General features: G+C 53.1%; 1 protein-coding gene across 1 annotated transcript in view; it reads left to right on the forward strand.

Annotated features, from left to right (window-relative positions):
- ASTN2 (astrotactin 2) overlaps positions 1-20,653 on the forward strand; it is a 315,089-nt gene that overhangs the window by 287,388 nt on the left and 7,048 nt on the right. Inside the window, 2 exon segments of the mRNA XM_035890105.1 lie at positions 19,233-19,333; positions 20,573-20,652. Of these exon segments, the coding sequence (XP_035745998.1) occupies positions 19,233-19,333; positions 20,573-20,652 (181 nt within the window).

A 20,653-nucleotide genomic window follows, 5' to 3' on the forward strand; every position in this document is an offset into this window, starting at 1 on the left:
AGTGGTAATGGGATGGAGAGGAGGAGTTTGGCCTTTTCGCCTGTTGGTAGACAAATGGACCTTTGCAATTCCACCTTTTCTTCATCAGCAAATCCCTATCACCAGCCCTTTACAGTTAATGGATGTGGAGAGTATTCTTATTTCTGAGTGTGTAGAAACCTAATGCCCCAAACATAGATGCGTCCAAGTCTTATCTCATTGACTAATGGGAGAGCGAGTACAAGAGATGCGATACAAATATCAGCACAGGCATTGCTGGCTTTGGTTTGCCTCTAAGCCAGCAAAAGCTGCACTGTGCTACTGTGCTGGAATCATTTGTGTTGTTCATCGGTTCTCCATGATATAGAGTACATTTTTCCTGAAGGCTGGAAAGCTGAGGGTCATGTTGATCTGATTCTTACGGCGGGCTTTGAACCCTCTCCCCTTCCAGGACACGAGGAATTCACTGCTTGGAGGGGGTGTTTCTTTCATCTTGTAAGGGAAAAATGGGTCAGGAGAAGGGCAAATGTTTTTGTTCTTGTTGGCCATGTCCTAATTAGGGAAACTGAGGCAGGGAGGGGTCATGTGACATGCCTGAAGCTCTTCAGGGGGCTGGAGCTGAGCAGAGTGGAGGGATACCCTTGCTTACACTTCACATAAGCCCCACTTCAGAAGAGCACTTAAGAGAATTCCTTTTTTATTCAGGGGATTAAGTGACACCTCCTGCACAAAAATAGGATCTCCTCTTCCTAATTCCTCATGCAGTCTGGGACCCAGGTACCTGAGAGGTCACATCAAGGAAGCCGTGGCATGCCCTTGACAATGCTGCTGGCTGACTTGGTGTCTCACACTCAGTGTGTTGGTGGGGTTTTTTTTCCCAGCAAAGCCAATCTGGCAGCAAAATGACTTTTTTTTGCACAGTATTAGAGACAGCGGGCGATGCCACTTTGCCAGCTGGAGTTTCCCCTCGTTGCCAAAGCGCAGATGAAGCTTCTGCCACTGCCCCTCCACCCCAGGCACTTAGCAGGAGCGATGCTCGATGCTCGCTCGCCTTGCGGGGGGCAGCACCAGGGCTCTGACACAAAGAGGCAGTGTAACATCACGTCTGCAGCTCCGGACCCTGCACGCAGTCCTGCTGGGGTGCGCGCAGCCCAAAACAAGCTCTGCCCATGCTGATCCTCGAATTTAAATTATGGGCAAGCGTGATGCAGAGAGGGATTCAAGCAGGCTGCGTGCGAGCCAGCCCCAGCCAGACAGAGCACGGCTGGGTTCACTTGGCAGTCCCACGGCTTTACACCTGCTCTGCCAAGCCAAGAGGAGAGCAAGGGGGTATCAGACAGAGCACAAGCCTGGCAGGGCTGGTCTGCAGCAGGATTGGAGCTGGTGCCTCACATGCTACAGTGCTGGTGATGTTTTCCTGCTCCGGTCTCTGTTAGGGTGCTTATCCCTACCCTGTGCATTGTTTTGTGGGCAGGTAACTCTTGCGCACCCCAGGCAGACTTTGTCTCTGCAAAATGATGGTCAGGTTTGCCACGTGTGGGTTCACGCATCGCCAGCCAAGGCTTTGATATTTGGATGGGAAGTTTTTGCCCCTTCCTTTGACTGCTTCCCTGCACCCAGTAGCAGCTCAACCTGATGTTTGCAGACAATTTAAGTTTTTAATAGGCTAATTCTAGCCTTAAGGAGTGGCCAAAAGCAGCTCAACTGTATCCATATGTATGCCCCATAAATACGCGACAAGCTGCTCTGGTGCCCAGGTGTTCAGATACTACTGCACCCACAGGTCTTAGCTGAAGCTAGAGCTGTACCCGCAGCCCTTGGAGTAAATCAGCTCCGACAGACTCTGGATGGGACCCCGGGTGCCAAAAGCTGGAGATACTGGGCCCAAAAGGTGATGCTGGTCCAAATAAAAAGACAAGTCACAAACTAATCCCACCTGCCTGTGTTTTCCTCCACACTCTAGAGGCAAAGTTTGGATGCCAATACCTACAAGATCAGTCCCAGCTCAGACCAGCAATGTGCGTATATCTCAGATACGGCCTGCAAGTCTGTAAAACTAGTTAAACATTTTTTTTGTGTTTCATTTTTCCAAAGGACACCTGCAGCACATCCCACCCCATCCTTTTCCTATAATAACAGCACAGAGAGTCTTTCACCAGCCTTGTCGCCCTTGTTATCTTCATTTTCCTTTTCTTTTTTGCTATGTGTTTTAAAAAAATACATTTCTCTTTTAATCTTTGGCTTGTGCAGAGCATTACATCTGTAAGCACCCACCTCCTGGTCGTGCCATGCTGGATTTTATCAGCACGCAGCGAGCCCTCCAGCTCTGCCACTGCTTCTCCCCCTCAAAGTTGCGGGACGAGGCTGTTTCCCAGCTGCGGGGAGTTTGTCACGGGGGAGCTGCGTGGATGACAGAGCCCCCGCACGGGCGATTGCTGAGCTCAGCTGCTTTCCAGTAGATCTCAAGTGGCCTTTAACTTATTCCTTGGGCTTTAGGATCGTTTCCCCCCTGCAAAAGAAGTTTGCTTGTATTTTCCTAGTTTGAGGATACTGAGTGCATCTGGGTTTTTCTGTGCTGGTCCCATCTTCAGTGGTGTCGAAGGAAGGTGTTATTCCCCTAGACCTCAGGCAGCCTTGGGTCCAGATGATGGAGCAGGAGTGTGGTAGGGCCTGGCCTGCAATTTCTCCCCTGCAACTGCTGCTACTTTACTCTATTGCTTAAAAGTGGACTTGTCAGGAGTGCCCACGTTTTGCAACCTTTTTCAGTTGTATGCCTTGAGGCTTTAGAAATCCCTCAGCTTGTTCACAGCCTTCATTGCCTGTCTCAAGTTATGTTAGTGCTTAGGTGGCCAAGTCCCTGCCACAGAACCCATGTTTGCAAAAGTAACCAGTGAATTCAGGCATGTCTCTTTTGGGAGCACCACCTTCAAAGCTTCACTGGCAGAGCCACAGCTCCCGTGGGCTTCAGCTGAATTTGCACCAGAGTAGGTCAATGTAAAATGGAGGCATTCAAGGTTAGCAGGTAGCCTCAAAGTAGCCGCTTCTTCCTGAGTTTTCCCACCTGTAAAATAGATGTGTTAAAACTGAGCTATACCCTTTTCTCGGTTTCTGTACAGTGAGGAGAACAGCATAATAAAATGGGAGAGAAAGCTGCTTGGTTGCAGAGGTGGCATCTATGTGGTGAGGTGGGACTTGCTGGAGCTATGACCCACTTGGTCTCTGCTCGGTCTCCCCAGTCTAATGCCACCTTGTATTGCCAAGGATATTTGCCTCAAGTGCCTTCAGAGTGATTGCTCCCAGCACACATACCATCATTGCTCCTGGTCATCTCACACACATGCTCACTTCCCTCATCAGGAATGAGATAAATTTGATTATACAGCAATATGGTTTCTGTTATGAAAAGGGGAGAAAATACCCTGGCTTTCACTGAAAACTCTCAGAGCCAAAGCTTATGTCATAATTTAAATGGTTCTAAAAAAAGAAGTAGGGGGCGAGGGTTGCTTTTTGTTCAGGGGATGGTGGATGGATGGGGGGGCAGGGTCCTGTCCTCACTGGATGAGCTGATGGACCTGGGTGCGGAGACCTGCTGCCCTGGCAGGAAAGGGTGTGAAGGGAGCCCCAATTCAGGGAGCTTGGCACTGGGTCGCTGGTAGATGTTTGCCCAAACACCTGGAGCCACTGGCTGGGCAGCTCAGTGAGCTGGGCTTGGGTCTTCACCTTGACTCAGCCCTGGGCTGTCATGCCCCTGAGTCAGGGCTTGTTGCTTTTCTTCCATCTTTTCTCCCGTTGGTTTCTGCTGGGGAAGCTGCAGGGCAGCAGCATCCTGAGCTATGCCTGGAGCATGCCAGCCCCTGGCATCGTTTGCTCCTTCCTTCTGAGCATCTCCCACTGCCCTGCAGTTATGGACGCAGGCTTCGCTCTTAAGCTCATTGCACAACCCCAGTCAGAAGGGCTTGTCACCAGGCTGGGATACTTTTATATTTGCTTTCTATCTGGTTTGCGTCATTGCAACATCACAGTCTTCCAGCCTTTCTGTGACAGGGTGTGTGGGGGGAGTACGTATCCTGCACACCGTCAGCTCTACACGTGCCAACACCAGTTCCTTGCATGGGGTGGGGGATGCTTGGGTATGCCTCTTGCTGTCTGCGACGCCCAGCCCAGACTGCTGCGGGAGCCTCTGTTCTCAGAGCACCCAGAACCAAATCACTTCTTCAGTGCCCTTCAACATGTCACCACAGATGTAAGGAAAAGGATTTCAAGCCATTACGGCTGCCACAAGTTGTCCTGAGCTGCACCTCCCTTCTTGCAGGAGCATCCGTCCTGCATGGGCAAGGACTGATATGCGTCCCCAGCTCGGGCAGCCTGTTCTCCAGTGGGAGTTGCTGTCTTAAAAATGGCATCTTCTTGCTTAATTGTCAGCTTAGTTGTCCCAGAGCAAGTCTGGGATAATGCCCAAGAGTCGCATCAATGCAGCTCTCCCTACTTTGTGCCCATAAAGTAGACCAAGACAGAACCAAGGACTGTCTCATCCCAACCCTCTGTCCTGCCTGTCCAGCTGGCCTCATCCCCACCAAGGCAGTACGTAGGGGACTGGTGGGGACCTGAAGTGATGATCCTATAGAGCCAACCTTTGCAGCACTTCTGTAGGCTGTGATGTATTTACCTGAGTGACTGGCTGCCTCTGGGGAGCATCAGCACTACCAGTGTCACCTTCTCTGACCTCTCTGCCTCTTGTTCTTCTCCCCTCTGGGTTTGGGGGCTTTGTTTGGATTTGTGTAAGTTTTGCGGTGCTGCATCACCATGGGTGCTGCCCTTTCTCAGTGCTGGACCCGAGTGCATGGAAATGGATGGATGAGGACTGCTGTGTATGTCTGTCCATACTGTTTATGGGTCTGGATCTGAGGGCTGGGACACCTCGCTTTGCTGGGGGTCTTTCCCATACCAGCAGCAGGAACCTTAGTGCTGCCCAGTAGCCCCACAAACCCACCACCCCATAACCCTTATGCCGTAGCCCATATGAGGCAAAATCATAGAATCATAGAATGTTTTGAGTTGGAAGGGACCCCTAGAGATCACCCAGCCCAACCCCCCTGCATGAGCAGGGACACCTTTAACCAGATCAGGTCGCTCACAGCCCCGTCCAACCTGGCCTTGAATGTTTCCAGGGATGGGGCCTCCAGCACCTCTCTGGGCAACCCCTGCCAGGGTTTCACCGCCCTCACTGTAAAGAATTTCTTCCTTATATCTACTCTAAACCTACCCTGTTTTAGTTTAAAACCATCACCCCTTGCCCTGTCACAGCTGGCCCTACTTAAAAGATTGTTCCTGAAATCATGGCCAGATCCTGCTCTAAATAACCTCTGGGTATGCAGGTGTGTTTGGAGATGTTTGATGAGGCTACCTGCGACGGTGCACGCGTGCAGCAGCGTGTGATCCTGTGGCTGGTTAGCCCCGTGCTCTGGCGGGTGAAGCAAACCCTTTACTGAAGGCTTTCCACCAAGGGCGCTGCAGCGAATGGAATATCCTAAAATACCAATGCAGCCCAGCAGAGCGCTGCACCCCATGTTTTCCCTTGGCAGCGTACCCCCACCACGCTCCCCGGGCAGCAGCTCGTGGTGACGTCCCTCTGGCTCTTCCATTGCCCATCCAAACCCGCTTGATCGCTGCTCTGGCAGAGCTGCCCCGGTGCAGCCCAGCCCGTGGCATGAAGGCCACCCCGTGGCGTGAAGCCCACCTGCGTCGCCCCACACGGCTCCCGGGCTCTCGCAGGCCACCTCCAGCTTTCGGCTCCTTCCCTGGCTTCTACCTGCTGCGCTGCCACACGCCGAATTGTTTTCCGAGTGGAAACACGAGTTGAAGTATTAACTCCACAAGGGCCTTTCTGTGCAGTGTGCTGGGATTAAATATTTATGTTGGCAAAAAGCATGTAATAGGCAGCTCAAGATCAGAGATAATGAAATTGAGGTGTGTGAGGAGAGGGGGGAGGAGGCGGGGGGGGCTTGCAGGAGCAGAAGGGAGAGGGCGCCAGGTGGGTTGCAGTATGCGTGCATGGGCGATTGCTTTCGGTTTTAATACCCCACCTGTTTGCGGGGGGACCCCAGCTCCATCGCTGGGAGCTCTGCAGCGCAGAGATCAGCCACGGCTGTTCCTTGCATGCAGGAGAAATTGTCACCCGGGTGACTTGAGCTTAGAGCCGTCTGAAGTGAGGTGGGGCAGGGACTGTCCTGGGGAAGATGCCTGGGCAGGGAGTAGTGAGCGATGAGACCCTCTCCGTGTCATCTGCAAACTATGTACGATCCTAAATCATTAATAGTGGTGATATGGGATCCCTCGCTCTTCCAGGCCGCTGCAGTCAAGGTTATTTACTGGTGACAGTATCCGATCAGGCAGCAATGTGGTTTGGATTATATGGAAGGCTCCCGATCGGGTCAGGAGGATGCTCGTCATGGCGACCACAGCACACCAAGCAGGGAAGGCCCATGCAAGCCTCCGCGCTGCGTGTTAACGAAGAGCCCTGCGAGCACGGGCAGCAGGGGTGCACGAGGGGAGCAGGGGTGCACAGATGGGCAGCAGGGGTGCACGAGGGGAGCAGGCAGAGGCGAGGTGCACAGCAGGGAGGGCGCTGGATGATGCAGGAGAGAGGGACCCACTCCGCCACCACGGGAAGAAAACAAGGAGCACATGCAACAGCAAAGGGTGCTGCTCTTTCTCAATTCATTATCTTTACGAGACAACAACATCGCTCTCTTTCCCCCAACAACAAATATCGCGGAAGGCAGCGCATGGGGGGTGTGAGTCCCGCGCCGTGCTGTGGGACGGCGGCCAGTCGCGGAGCCTCCGGGGAGGCATGAAACAAGGCATGAATGGAGTGTTAGGAGAGAATGGAAACTCTCTGCTGGCTCCCAGGCCGGCTCTCTTGCGGGGGGTCCCTTGCTCACGATGACAGCGCTGCCTCTCATAAACACGCATTTCCACATCCCCGTTTGTTTCTCTCTCTTGTGCAATCTCTTGTACCAGACGGGAATGGGAGCGAGTCCCAATGGTACGTGAATGTGTTACAAAAAACCTTCCCACCCTGCCACCAACAAAGTACTAAGAAATAACAACAGGGTTTAAAAGAAAAAAAGGAGAAAGAAAAGAAAGATGGGGGGAGCTGGGTGGATTTGCTACTGACCATGAGTTATTATTCTGAGTGTAAACTCAAGGGCATGGCTCTGCTGGTAGTTTGCAGCATCAACCAGCACTCAGAAGCCCCCACTGCGCTTAGTGCTGTGCATCCCTCTGGGAAAAGGAAGATCCTTCCCCAAATGACTTTCTCGGGTGAAAAACACGGGACAAAAACAGGGGCAAAGTAACTCGGCTGAGATCACATAGTGCTCAAACCAAGAGATAGTCCCAGCTCCAGCCTTCCTGCCCAGCGCCGTCCCCTGTGCTGGGTTGTTTCACTTGGGACGTGCGAGCAGCCCTGCTGCCGTTGTGGGCATCAGCCGGGCTGCCCTTGGCAATCGACACCGCTGGCACAGAGCACAGCAGGGTGAGCTGTGATGCTAAGGCGCAGGAGCAAGGGCAAAGTCCCACCATCAAACACAACAAGTCTCCTGGACTGGTAGTAGAGGTTAGAAGGTCTCCTGGACCTGGGCTGGTGGAGCAGGGGTGGAGGAACCGTGTGTCAGCTCTAGCTGCAGAGGAGGCAAAGCTGCTGGGAGTTGCAATCCTTCCACGCAGAGGGAAAAGCAGGGGAAGAAACCTGCAGGGAGCGATGCCTCCAGAGCAGCATTTGCGGGAGAGCGGGGCTGGCTCCGCACCTCCGGACACTAGCAAGCACGGCCACCGCAACGGCAAGGCGTGCTCCCAAAATGCAGGGCAGCGGGTCTCCGGTCCCGGCAGAGGCCTGCTGGGGGTAGCAGGGCTCTTGCTCTGGGCTGGTTGGCTGTATAGCCTTCATTTCAATACAGAAATTATTAAAAGGGGGCGGGGAGGGAGGGAGAGAAAAACCCAAAACATCTGTTTTACTTCAAATCAGGGAAGATTCCTTTGCTTGCAAGGAATGTGTAAATCACGCCGGGCTGGGAGATGTACATAATCCTGCCTGAAAGCTTCTCTGCACTTCAAACGAATTCTAACGTGCTTACTGGGATTTTGTTTTTATTATTTGTTTCGGGCCTCCCCCCATCCTACCCTCTGCCCTCCCTGTCTGCCTGCTAGAGCTGTGAGAATCTCCCGCCCGCTGCCAGCCCCTCACTCCATCCCCCCTTGATTTGGGGGCCTCGGGGGGGGGGAGCGGGCAGTGGTGACTGGAGACCTGGTTGGTGTCCTTCTGCCAGTGCTTGCTGGCACCCAGCATCCCTGCCTTGCTGCTGTCCTCCCCCCATGCCGTTCCCATGCCGACATTGCGGGGCCATTGCGGGGACCCGTTGGCTGCCCTTGCCATTCCCGCCGCCCAGCACAGGGTACGGATGCCTCTCACTCGGAGGCTGGTACATTTGGATTATGCCTGGGATCCTGCGAGTGCGGCAAGTGGAGGCGTTCCCCTCCTCCGAGCCATTCCCTTGTGTGCTGTTATTGTTGTCGTGCTTTGTTTTGCTTTGTATCATGCGGAGGGTGAAGCTAGGGCTGGCCAACGGTGTTGGGGACAAACCCAATGGAGATGGATAGACAGCCTCTGCTCGTAGAGGGGCATGCCCACCACCCGATGCCAACCTACTACGGTGGCTCACCCTGCACCAGAGGGACCACCCTCGGGGCCAAGGACAGGCTCCACTCCCTGTGGTCGATGCAGCCCTTCGCCTTTCTTCCAAGGCTGTTGAGCAGGAGGCCCTATTGTCGTGGCTTATATAAGAACAGTCAGCCCTTGACTTATTTGACGTGGACCACCCACTACTCCTCAGACGACACTGTCTTTTGAAGTCGCTACCAGCCTGGGCTGGATTTCAACCAGCAGCCCAGATGGAAGCCAAGCCCCCAGGAGGATGAGAACAAGGGGATCTCCAGGGGTAGCAAACTGTGGAGTGTCTGGTTCTTGTTTAGAGTGACTGTGAAGTTGGGAGGGGCAAATGTTTCCCAATTTGCCAAGGGTCACAACCTTCCTCTCCCCCTATCTCCCCAGGGCCGGCGATGGCCAAGCCTTGCAGAGCGTTGGTAGGTTGAACGGCTGGTATGGTTAGCTGCGAACATTTCCATTGTGGAGCTCACTGCAGGGGTCCAGGGCCTCACTTGTCTCTCCTTTCTCCCTGGCACAACTGGAGGAAGAGTTTGATTTATTCCCTCTCTCCTTCTGAGCAGCCTTCTCGTCTCCTGCACCCACAGCCTCCCCGAGCCCTGCTGTCTCTTCATGGAGGGGGCAGCCGTCCCAGGAGTCGCCCAAGGAAGGTACTGAAGTGACGTGTCTCTCTTGGGAGACCCCTCCAGCACACAAGATAGTGCTTTCTGATGAGGCTGAAAGCCACCCACCCATAGATCTGTGCAAAGATGACGAGCAAAACCTCAGAGTAATGACTTACCTGTAAACATGTAACCTTCATGGAGCCAGGGCTGGAGGCTTCAGGGTGTTGGGGCTGAGGGAAGAGGGGTTGTCCCAGACCTAAATGGGGAGCAGAAGGCATTGCAGCAGGAGGGAGAGAGGATGCGGGTGCTGCCTGGGGATACCCTGGCCCTGGGTGTGGAGGGGACATTGGTGGGGGGTGTGGAGATCTGGAGGGGTGGATGGGTGTTGTGGTGCCCATGTGAAGGCTGCGGCAGGACCTGAGGGACATGTGGGTCGCAGAGCCTGGGAAAGGCCCTCTTTGACTGTGCTGCACCCAGGACAACTCGATCCATCACCAGCTCTCGCTGACACACTGCAGCCGGAGCGGGACGAGTCCCTGCGGTTTGCAGCCTCGGGTGCCAGTCTGAGCCATGGTGTGGGGGAATTCTTCCAGCAGCATGGGGATTTGGAGGCAACTCGTTCCACCTTTGTCCAAGGGCTTCATATGGGATCTCCTGGTGAGTCCCAGCAGAACAGGGACTCTGGCGCTCGACAGACTGATATGAGCTGCTTTTGCTTCGCTGGAGACAAAAGCCCCTAGTGGCTCAGCACCACCTCCTCTGGTTCTTCACTCCACCAAAGGACATTAGAATTCACATCCTGGGTGACTGGGACCTTCTCTGGCCTTGCCAGGCAGAGGGGGGGAACACCTTGCCCCAAGCCCTGAGGCAGGCAGTGGAGATTGTGAAGAGCTGGGCCAGTTCTTGCTGCGTTGCCTTTATAAGCACATCTGCAAATCTTCATCCTCACAGCCAGCAGGACGAAAGCAAGGACACAACTGCCAAGAAACAGGGACCTGAAACACACTCTATCCATCCTTCCCAAAGCTGGTAATTCCATAGAGATCCTGATTTTTCTGCCATCGTCGTGTCCTCAGAGTTCAGGGACCATCCCTGTGGGACACTGTAGTGGGTCTACTGGGCATCTTCAAGCTTATAAAAGACTTCTTGGTCCTTGGAGCAAACTTGGGAGCTAAAGCCCCAGGGTTGCAACAGAGGCTGTGCTAATGTTATCTCAGTCAGGACGGTTTTTTTGGGTGTGCTGTCCTGCTGCCACGCCAAGGAGCTGTTCTTTCATCCACATCTCGTCTCTGTCAGAAGCTTTGTGCAGTGCAGCGGCCCCTCCCTCCAGAGCTTGGTCTGCTCTTCCTTCATCAGTGGCACAGAGCTGCTCCTGAAAGGATGCGCTCTGCGCGAGAGCCACGCGCTGGGGCAACATAAACCTTATTGAGGGATGAGGGAGTAATTACCTGCTCCTCACCAGAGGCTGCAAGGAGCAGGGGTGACAAAGGAGGAAATCTGTAAGAGAGAAAAGGGCAAGGGGGGACAGGGGACACTGCTGGTGCTCTTAGCCCGGGGTGGGGAAGGCACCCTGGGGACGCAGCGGCCAGGGGGGCTGCAGTGACCGTGTTTCACCTTTTGGGTGAAAGCATGGCCCTGCTGAAACCAGCTGGCATTTTTCCCTCATTCCCAGTGAAACACGTTTTCATCTAAGGCAGTCTTGGCACTGCTGCTTGCAAGGTGTCCGGCTGGCAAAGGGGCTCCTTGTGGGATCTTGGCCCTCCAACACAGGTATCATTCAGGAGCAGGCCTCTAGGGAACAGAAGGTGGCCTGTGTATCAAGGCCCTCTTTCACAGCCATGGCGGTACTGGGAATCACTGCTCTGGTGGGGTTTATTTGACAGGGTTTTGAGGGAAATCTTGGGAAACTGAGACATTGCAGCTGAAGCTGGGAAGGCGAATGTGCTAATGGGGATTTCTCTAGCAGGGAGGCAATGGATCCAGGCAGTAGCAAGAAATGGTCAGGATTTTTAATTACTGTCTTTCTTTCCCTTTCATCCTTTTTTTGGATCTTGTTAGACAAGGATCTGGGTGCAGCGGGGAGTTGGGGGGACCAGCGCTCACACCTTACCTGCTGCAGGTTTTGGGTCTCCATGGCGTCGTAGCTCAGAGGCAGCAGGCAAGCCTAGGAGACCTGGAGCAGCATGGTAATGCTGACCCCGTGCCATGCAGAGACAGCGTTTCAGTGCCAAAAGCTACGGAGCGGCATTTTCCCATTCCTCGGCTCTCGCACTGATGCGACTGTAGCTGAGCTACCTCGTTCGTGGTACCTGGGGATCGACCTTGCATGTAGACATGCTCAGCAGCCTCTTGTGAGCCTCTCCTCCCTCTTGCCATCTTCCCAGTGCCACCCAGCTTCCAGGGGACAGCAGCCACTGCCTCAGACAAATCCCTTGCTGGGTAAGAAGGCATCCGATGCTGCTTTAGTCCCTGTGTCTCTCGCCATGCAGGGGTGCATGGAAGCTGTGGGGGTTGCAGTACGTGCCGCGGGTGCTGGGGAACACCTCTACGAGCACAGTGGTGGGATGCCATGATACCAAAGTGGCACGGTCCCACGCTGCACCCCGTAATGCAGCAGCATTAAGTGGCCCTGCCCTGCTCCCTGGCAGCTCCTGTGTGAAGTACCACGCTCTCAGGTCAGTGGTTTTGAGCATGGACATGGCATCAGCTGCAACTCAGGGTAACCTTGCAGTGTGGATAGCCCTGGGTGACTTTCCCAGGGTTGCCACAGAGCAGAGATGGACCCATGGCTGTGCAAGCCTGTCCCCAGACTGTCCCCAGCACCACTCCGCCTGCCCTCTCAGAAATCAGCTCCCCTCCGCCCTGTCCCAGAGCTCGCCTTGAACAAGCAGCCTCTTACTCTGCAGAGCAGCCCATGCTCTTCCTCCTGCCAGGAGGATTTGATGGGCACTGTTTTCTATGCTTCCAAAAGGCATCAGACACCTGAGGCATGTTGTGGCAGGTACATTTATTTCCCTCCATCTGACAACTGTGGTCTGGTATTGTTGGGAGGCATCTGTTGAAGGGTAACGATTAGTCTCACAGCATTTGCTGTCCTGGAAAAAAAAGGTGTGAATTGTGAGAACAGTTTACTGACAGCCTCATGTATTCATGTAATGGCAAAGCTTCAATGCTCTGGTGTGGCACCGGCGTTGCTGCTAACCTGTCCCTCCATCACGCTGATGGGAGCAAGGTCAGTTGTCACAGATGGTTAAAGGAAGCCCAGTTATGAAAGGTACTTTTCTTCGGTGGTGGAACTGTGAGGAGAGCTTTCTAAAAGATGGGTTTTTTTCAAGATGGCATTATCCACTGTTTCCTTATTGCAGTATAGGCTCTGCGGAAAGGCAGAGCCAAAAACGATGGCAGTGCAAAACAGAAGGTGACAGTCCTTTTGCAGAAGAGCTATGATACATAGGCAGCAATTGCAGGGTGGTGGTAGCAGGTTGGTGTCACCTCCCTCGATGCCTCTCCCCAGCGTGCAGCAGGCACCAAGCTGCTCAGAACCTCCTGTTCCACGACCGGTGCTCCCTCAGCGCTGGCACCGCCTGCGGTCACAGCACAACCCCTTGTCCCCAGCCCTGCCCCGCGTTCCAGCCAGGCTTCAAATGTCTGGAGCATCTGACTGCTGTAAAACTTGTGACAGTAGCAGCCCCAGGGAGACAGCACGAGGACGTCCACTGCCCTGTAAAGCTGAGCCCAAATCCCAAGCCCCCAGCAGGGTCTCTGGCAGGGACGCAGCGTGGGCAGTCCCGTGCCAGGGTACCAGCCCATCTCCCTGTCTGGCACCATGGACATGGGCACAGCAGGAGCGATCAGCCCAAAGTCAGGGACCAGCAAATAGAACAAGAAATCCTCTCCTTCCAAAAGCCACTCCCTGCTTATTGTCTGCTTGGTATTTGCAGCAGAGACCGGGGGGGTTGTTCTCATTTACCTTTCTTAATTACTTCAAATTACAGAGTCGCCAATAAGCTAAGCTGCATTCCTGTGGCTTGTGTGGACGGGCTGCTTTTTATTTAATTTGATTTCTTTTTAAACTGTAATGGTTTCTGAATTGGGAATGCTGCCACAGGGGTGGGTGGGTGCCCAGTGGCCCCATGGACCACACACACCCCATGGGCATGTGGCTGGGGGGGGTAAAACACCCACAGCTCTGCTCCACCCCGCAGCACCCCTGGGCTCCCCCACCTTGCAAGAATAGTCTTCCAGGGAAGCTGTTTGTGGAAATGTATTGATGTTTTTAGCAGCCAGGAGATGCTGGGATGAAGGTCTGTTGCCGCTCATCAGGCTGATGCTCTGCTGTGAGTATTGGGACAAAGAAACACGCACACCATCTCAGCCTCCCTGCCTCTGGGCTGCCTCCAGCAAGCCCCTCACCTTGGTGTCTGGGAGCTGAAGGTACCAAAAGCCTGGGAGAGGAGAGCGTTTGCTCGTGGGGCCCCCAAGCACAAGGGTGTGTGCCGTGCTGGGTGCGAGGAGCGTGGTCACACCCGCCTGTGTTTGTGGCACCGTTCCTGGCTGCTCCGCTCCGCACGTGCCTGAGCCCATGCACAGCTCGAGCCTTGCTGGCCCCGGGTCCCTCATGCCCCATCCCTGCGTTGAGATCATGGAGGCAGGAATTGCCAAGAGCTGGTCCACTGAGGGCTTTTAAACGGAGGCCTCCGAATTGTTTTGCAGCTGGAACAGGAAGGGAGAAGGGCTGGCAAAGCAGGGGTGTGATGTGTCTGTGTCAGCACACTGGATCGGCCTCAGCAGCGCGGCGCTGGTTGCGTGCGAGCCCAGAGACCCCGGGCCGTGCAGAAGGCACGGATGAGCCGTGACCAACCAGAGGGTGATGGCAGGTTGTGCACGTAACAACGAGATGACACAACATCAGCCAAGTCAAGATTTGTGGTTTTGTACTCAGCATCACAGGTGGTGGTACCCACGCTGCCAGGGGAGAGAGAATCCATTGCACCGTGTGTGACATGGGCCAGGTCTGCCCTGTGCTGAGCTCCTGGAGCTGGCAGCAAAACAGAGTCTTGTGGCCACAGGAGCAAGGTGCCAAGCCCAGGCTTATCAAAAAAGCTCAAGCCAAGCCCTATGGGCAAGAGCATCTTGTGGTTGCACCACTCTGGAAAGCATGAGACCATATTTCTGCATGATGCTGGACTCCGGAGCAGCGTCTCTGCCCTGTCCTCCATTTACGTGGTGCAGGGGTCTCCTTAGCACAGCCTGGGTTTGCCACACAGCCATTGCTCTTGGATGCAGCCAGCTACTCGCACGCACCCAGTTGCTGAGCATGGGTGTTCGGCAGCTGCAGGAGTGCTTACTGGACTCCTTATCCGACCCTTTTCTCCGTGGCCCGGGCACCCATTTGTGGTACAGCACCTCACGGAGCAGCTGCACAAGCCCAAAGGCTTCATGAAGAGTGGTGCACAAGACAGAAATGCCCATGGTATCTCTGTAGGATATAAAGTACTCAGCTGCCGAGCTAAGGAAGGTCAGCTGCAGAAGTCCTTATCTCCCTTCCCGCAAATAAGGATCATGAGTAAAGCACTCAAACATCATGAGCATCATGAGAGGGAGTTAAAAAAAACATGAGCCAATGTTGTTGTCTATAAATAAATAACATGCTCTGGGGTTTCATTCTCAGCTGTACGGTTTCGTGCCTTTAGAGTTTTGTATTTTGGGTTCTTTTTTTTCTCTGCACTGAGAAAGGCTAGAAACATATTTTTCTATTTTTTTAATTTTTTTTTTAAACACAATTGACAGTCTTCCACAATCATTGGATTCCAGGAACTGAAACTTTAAACCCCCCCCCTCCGCTTTCTCTGCCTCCCCCAAGAATCATCTTGAGCCTAGTGATAAAATCCAGGCTTCAGCCAACATTGGGTGGGGTATCGACGAGGAAGGTGGCGTTGACACATGTTAATTTCTTTCTATGTCTCTCTAAAAGTTCCTTCGGGTCTCAATTTGAATACTACTTTGAATTTAGTAGTAAACATTTAAGCAGCATTACTTTATGGGACTTCATACACTGTGTTTTGCTGCAGAGGTGGCAGTGTTTCCAGGCACGGAGGGGCTGATCTCTGCCAAGAGCGTATGTGCTTCCAGTGGTGAAATGCTCTTTGGAACCTCTTTGGGCAAAATATATCTTTGTATTTCTAGAAAAGCAAATGTTCATGTATGATGTTACTGAAGGCACAGGCGAGAAAAAGGGGATCAGCTGTGAAATGGTAGCAGGTAGCCCCAAGCTCCTTTGGAAAGCATGGGGAGAACATGAGAAAACATCGTGGGGAAAGCTTATTGCTAAACAAAACACCTCCAGGTTATGAAGGAGGCTCTGCCAGATTGTAGCTACCATATGGCATTCCAGGTTGTCTGGCGTGGTTTCATGCACTGAGTGTGGGTCTGAGACCTTTTCATTTCTGGCTTTGACTTTACCCCAGAGATCCTCTGCCTTGGGCAAAATGCTCAGAACCACTCTTTGGCCTCATTTTTTAATTTTTTTATTTTTTTTACAAATTATCAGGGTTGGTATAATCAGGTACAGCTCCACCATCATCGGTGGGGATGCTGCTTGTTTTGGTCCTCAGCCCAAAACACTGTGTGGAGATGTAAGCATGGCAGGAGGATCTCCACGTAGCGTAGCAGAGCAGGGCTCCAGCCCGCCGCGTGCTCTGTGTAGCTCCCTCCCTCAGCTGTGCTCGCTTCGGTCTTCCCCGTCTTTGCCATGCAGACATCCCCATCCCTCCTGTGCGGTGCTGGTCCCTCTCCTCCCACCAGCTGCCCTCTTTGTGCTCTGTTGGGTCCCAGGCTGGTCCCGTTCCTGTGGCAGCTCCTCACCTGCTGGAGCTTTCTCTTAGATGCAGCAAGCAAGATCTGCCCGTTCACACTGGGTTTACGCTGAACTGCAGATCTTTGCACTCTCTTCTCTTAGTTGGCTGTTTCTGGGTGAACCGCAGATCTTTGCACTCTCTTCTCTTAGTTGGCTGTTTCTGGGAATAAAAGAAAAAAATAAACCCCAGCACTCTGCACAGTGCCATTAACTGGTCATAAAAGTGTTTTGCTGCAGAGAGGCTGGGTGGTCAAGTGGTTTGAGAAGAAGATTGGAAGCCATCATCTCCAGAGTTTCCAAACCGTTCATGTCACTGAGCCTCTCCGGGGCACGGCGCTTCACCCCATATGTCTCTGTTTACCATCGATAAAACAGAGCTACTAATACTGCTGTGCTTCAGGGTGATCTTTTGGACTGTAATTAATGTTAAACCCCTCTGAGATCGCTCGCTGGAAGGAGCTAGAGAGGTGCAGAGGGCTGCGTACTGCCGGGGCTGCCAGCTTCCACCGGAGCTGAGATTATTGGTGCTGATTCCAAAACATCTCATTCAGAGTGGATGGAAATGAAAAACTTTCCTCTAAGGTTCTCAAAAGAGGACTGGTTTCAGGCGAGATGAAGCAATTGCTTGTTTTCTCAAAGAATTTTTGACCAGATCAAAATCACTTTGATTCTGTTTTTCCATTTACATTTTGTTTTGGTTTTTTTTCTTATATCATCTGAAAAGATGATGAAATGAAGGGCTTGTTTGTTGATATATATTTTTTAACCCAGGCCTGACCAGTAGAGATGCTCTTGCTCTTGGCAGCTGAGTGACTTTGTTTCTGTGTATGCTGGGAAAAGTGCAGTCAAAGGGGCTAACGCAGGGCTTGAACATCGCCCGAAGGGGTGGATGTGCTTTAACACCCTGCCAAGCAGAGATGCTTCCTCCTGACCCTACTGGCGATGAAATGGGTGATGTGGGCACTAATTGCTGAATATTACAATTGCGTTTTGATAAAAGTCTACTGTTTTTCGAGGAAAGTGCTCTGGCTCTGATTGCCTCAGAGCTAATGGAGCCATACTGGCTGAGCTGCTACGGGCAGAGCAGAGGTTACACATTAGCTCTGCTCACCCATTTAAAAAAAGAAAATACAGCGAGACAGCCGCTGTGGCTAAGGAAGCGACCCCAGGATGAAGATGGAGCTCAGCTCGCGGCAGTAGCCTGCTCATTAAGCCCTCTTCCTGCGTGTGGTGCTTACGCTGACGAGCAAGAGCGCTGCCCGCTGCCGAGCACCTGGAGGGGCAGGAGGTCTCCTGGGGTCTCCGCCCAGCTCTGCCGCTGCCGAGCTCCTCGTCTCTCTGGGGCTGAGGTCCCCCCACCCAACACTGGATGTCTGCCCCTATTGCTGTTGCTTTCTGGACCTGGACAGAGGGGGGATTCGCGCTGCCAAGCTGCAGAGACACATTCCTTCCCTGCTCGCAGCAGGAGGCTCCTTACTCGCCTTGAACCCCTCATCTATTGAAGGGAGGAGGAGGGACCGTGGCACCTCTGGGGATGGGATGCAAAGCCCTGAAGTTAAGCTCCTGCCCTGAATTCGATATTACCCTATTGCTCTGTTGCTGTCCCTTAATTATAGCGGGAGAACAGCCTGTGTGTGGTACTTGTGAAGTTGCACAGTGCGGACGTCCTTCCTGAGATGCTCCCACTCTGAGCAATGTTTCCTGTAAATTAAGGAAAGTGATGTCATGCCAAAGAATTAAATAGCATCTCCTTGGGTGAGCTCAGCATGTGCGTCCCCTGCATGCCCCGGCTTTGTGAAAAAGGGAGTTGCCCCTACACAGAAGTGGGTTCCTTGGCAGTCTGCTGGCATCCTTTCAGACAACAAGTATTGTTAAGGAGCTAATGCTAATTGCTTGGAGAGAAGACGTCCTGTGCTGGGAATTGCTACCGTGCAAATGTCAGCTCTTATCAGCCGCATGTGGGGTGCGCAGGGACAGCAAGGAGGAGAGAGGGGGCTGGCGGTGCACATGTGTGGGGTAAGGAAATTGCTTCTGTCCCCGTTAAGGATGCTAAGGAGTTAGGACCATTCCTTAAGTAAACATACCTCAGTGTCTCAATCCTATTTAAGCTTCAGCTGCTTTTATTGTCCTCTTTGCACTCACTTGCAAGAGCTGCTCAGTTTTACCCTAGGATAAGGAGTGGGGCTGTGTTATTTCTCGGGAGCTGGGTACCCCGTCACCAGGCATCTCAGACCTCCGAGGGGTTCAGACCAGCTCCTGCACTTTGTCAAAGCCAGCTCGAGTTTCGGTGCCTGGCTTGGGCTGAATAAATGTGAAACGATGCCTTCTGGGAGACTGGATGGAATATTGTCACCCCTGCTGTGGAGAAGTATTCTCATTTGGGAGCTTGACCATTCTGACCAGGGCTTGGAGCTCAGCATCCTGGGACGTCCCATGCAGCCACAGCCTGTTTATTCAATGCTTCATCCGGCACAAAAGCCATATTTTACTGTCAGATGCTCTCCATTAGCTTCAAGTGGGAAATCATCATTCCCACCCTTTTACCAACCCCACCCTGGTGAGGAAATGAGGGAGAAAACAACCTCAGGGGTCGTTCACAGGATGTGTACAAGCTGTCATTTGTCAGCACAGAGCCTGCTTATGGCAGGAATTACTGCTCAGCTCTCAGGAGGGCCGGAGAGGAGCCCGGCTTGCAAATGCCAAGGCGTTATAATGTTTGCATCGGTGCATGGCAAAGCAACCCCAGAGATGGTTGCATCCTTTCAGAGTCACGTGGCTGCAGGGTGCAGCCTTGCAGGGCTCCTGGGGATGTCGGGTGGAGAGGACATGCAGCCCCACAGAGGCTGTGTGAGGACACGGTGGCCTCTCCCCCTGGCCCTGGCTCCTTCCCCTGGGTCTCTCCTGGTCTCAGCCCGAGATCGTCTCATGTCTCCTTGAGATGCCAAAACTGACTGATAGGAGCCTGGACCACATTTTTCCTTTCTCTTGTGAAGGCCGGTTCCCATAACAACCTGGTGGAGATGGACAGAGGGGTAAAGACATTGTTTTCCTTTTCCTTCCTGCCTTCCAGATTTACCCTCTACGCGGTGGATACCCGAGGGAGACACTCAGAGCTGAGCACAGTCACCCTGAGGACAGCCTGCCCGCTGGTAGATGACAGCAAGGCAGAAGGTCAGTTTTCAGGCACCTCATTTTCCACGACAAAAGATGTTTCCTGCTAATTTTGCTTTTCCTCTATTCACTGTACCCCTGTAAGCCCCGCCAGTCCCTCCTCTCCCAGTGTGAAGGCTCCTGTAAATTCACCTATGGGCACAGGGACGTTAATCTGGGGAGGGGTGACAAATTGCAAGTGTCCCATGGCAAAATCCCCTCAGCTAGGCAGCTGGTGGCTCCTGTGGGCCTGTGCCAGGCAGCGCCACAGCATCCTTCCCTGCGCACAGCCGTGGGAGCCGATAACGTGCGTTTGACACAAATCCCCTGGAAAAGGAGCGATCTCTTCTTGCAGAAGTGAGAGGCAGCCCTCGCTGTGCAGGGGGGGTGAGCAGCGTGGGACACTGTCGGCTCTGGGAGTTTAAAAGGGTGCTGGTGGCAGCTGGGTCGGTTCTGAAACAGAAGCACCAGTAAAAGCCCAGCCGCTTTTGCACATTTGCATTTTCCAGTTTTGAAACCAATCCATTTGTTCTTATGCCCAGAGCACTTGGCTGCTTTCAAATTTAAGAAGATCCCCCTAAGTGAAAGGCAGGTTACCTGCTTGCTTGCTTCCTTTCTATTTTGAAAAGCACACAAAAGAAAGTTTTGTTTAAGGCTTTGTTGCCTGTTATTGATCAGCATTCCCAGGAAAAATGAGCAAATGGGAGACTAAAGAAAAGGAAGGAAATGGGGTTCTGCGTATTTTTCATTTCTAAAAAGGGATCCTTTTCTACAGCAGCAAGTGCACCCTCTTGTTTAATCAACCTGAGCTGCTCCAGTAGATACCCACGATGACTACGTGTTGTATTTCTGGCTCAAGTACCATCTTGTAACCAACAGCATCATATTCTTTCTACCCTTTAGCATCATAGCTGTGCAATTGCTTTCGTTTTGATGAATTAGGGAAGAGCTTGCCTGCCCTACCCGGGAGGATAAGGCTGCGTCTGCCTGTGCTGGCAGCCCTCCTCCTCCTCTCCTCCCATTCCTCATGGAGCATTGCTGGAGTCTGCGGGGCTGCTCTGCTCACGCAGGGCACTCACTGCAGAATTAGCCCGAGGAATTGCTAAATGCTCCCCAGGTCACTGCAGGCAGCCCTAAGGGACTGGCAGCCATCCCAGATACCCGCCTCTCCTGCCAGCCCTGCCAAGGGCTTCGCTCCTCCTCCTCCTGTGTTAGCACCTTCTGGCTGTTCATTAATCCCGTCCCCCTGATCCTTTCCAGAAATAGCTGACAAAATCTACAACCTCTACAACGGCTACACCAGTGGGAAGGAGCAGCAGACGGCCCATAACAACCTGATGG

The sequence above is a fragment of the Egretta garzetta genome, unplaced genomic scaffold, assembly GCF_000687185.1.
Source record: "Egretta garzetta isolate BGI_Z169 unplaced genomic scaffold, ASM68718v1 scaffold190, whole genome shotgun sequence".
Lineage (NCBI taxonomy): Eukaryota > Metazoa > Chordata > Aves > Pelecaniformes > Ardeidae > Egretta > Egretta garzetta.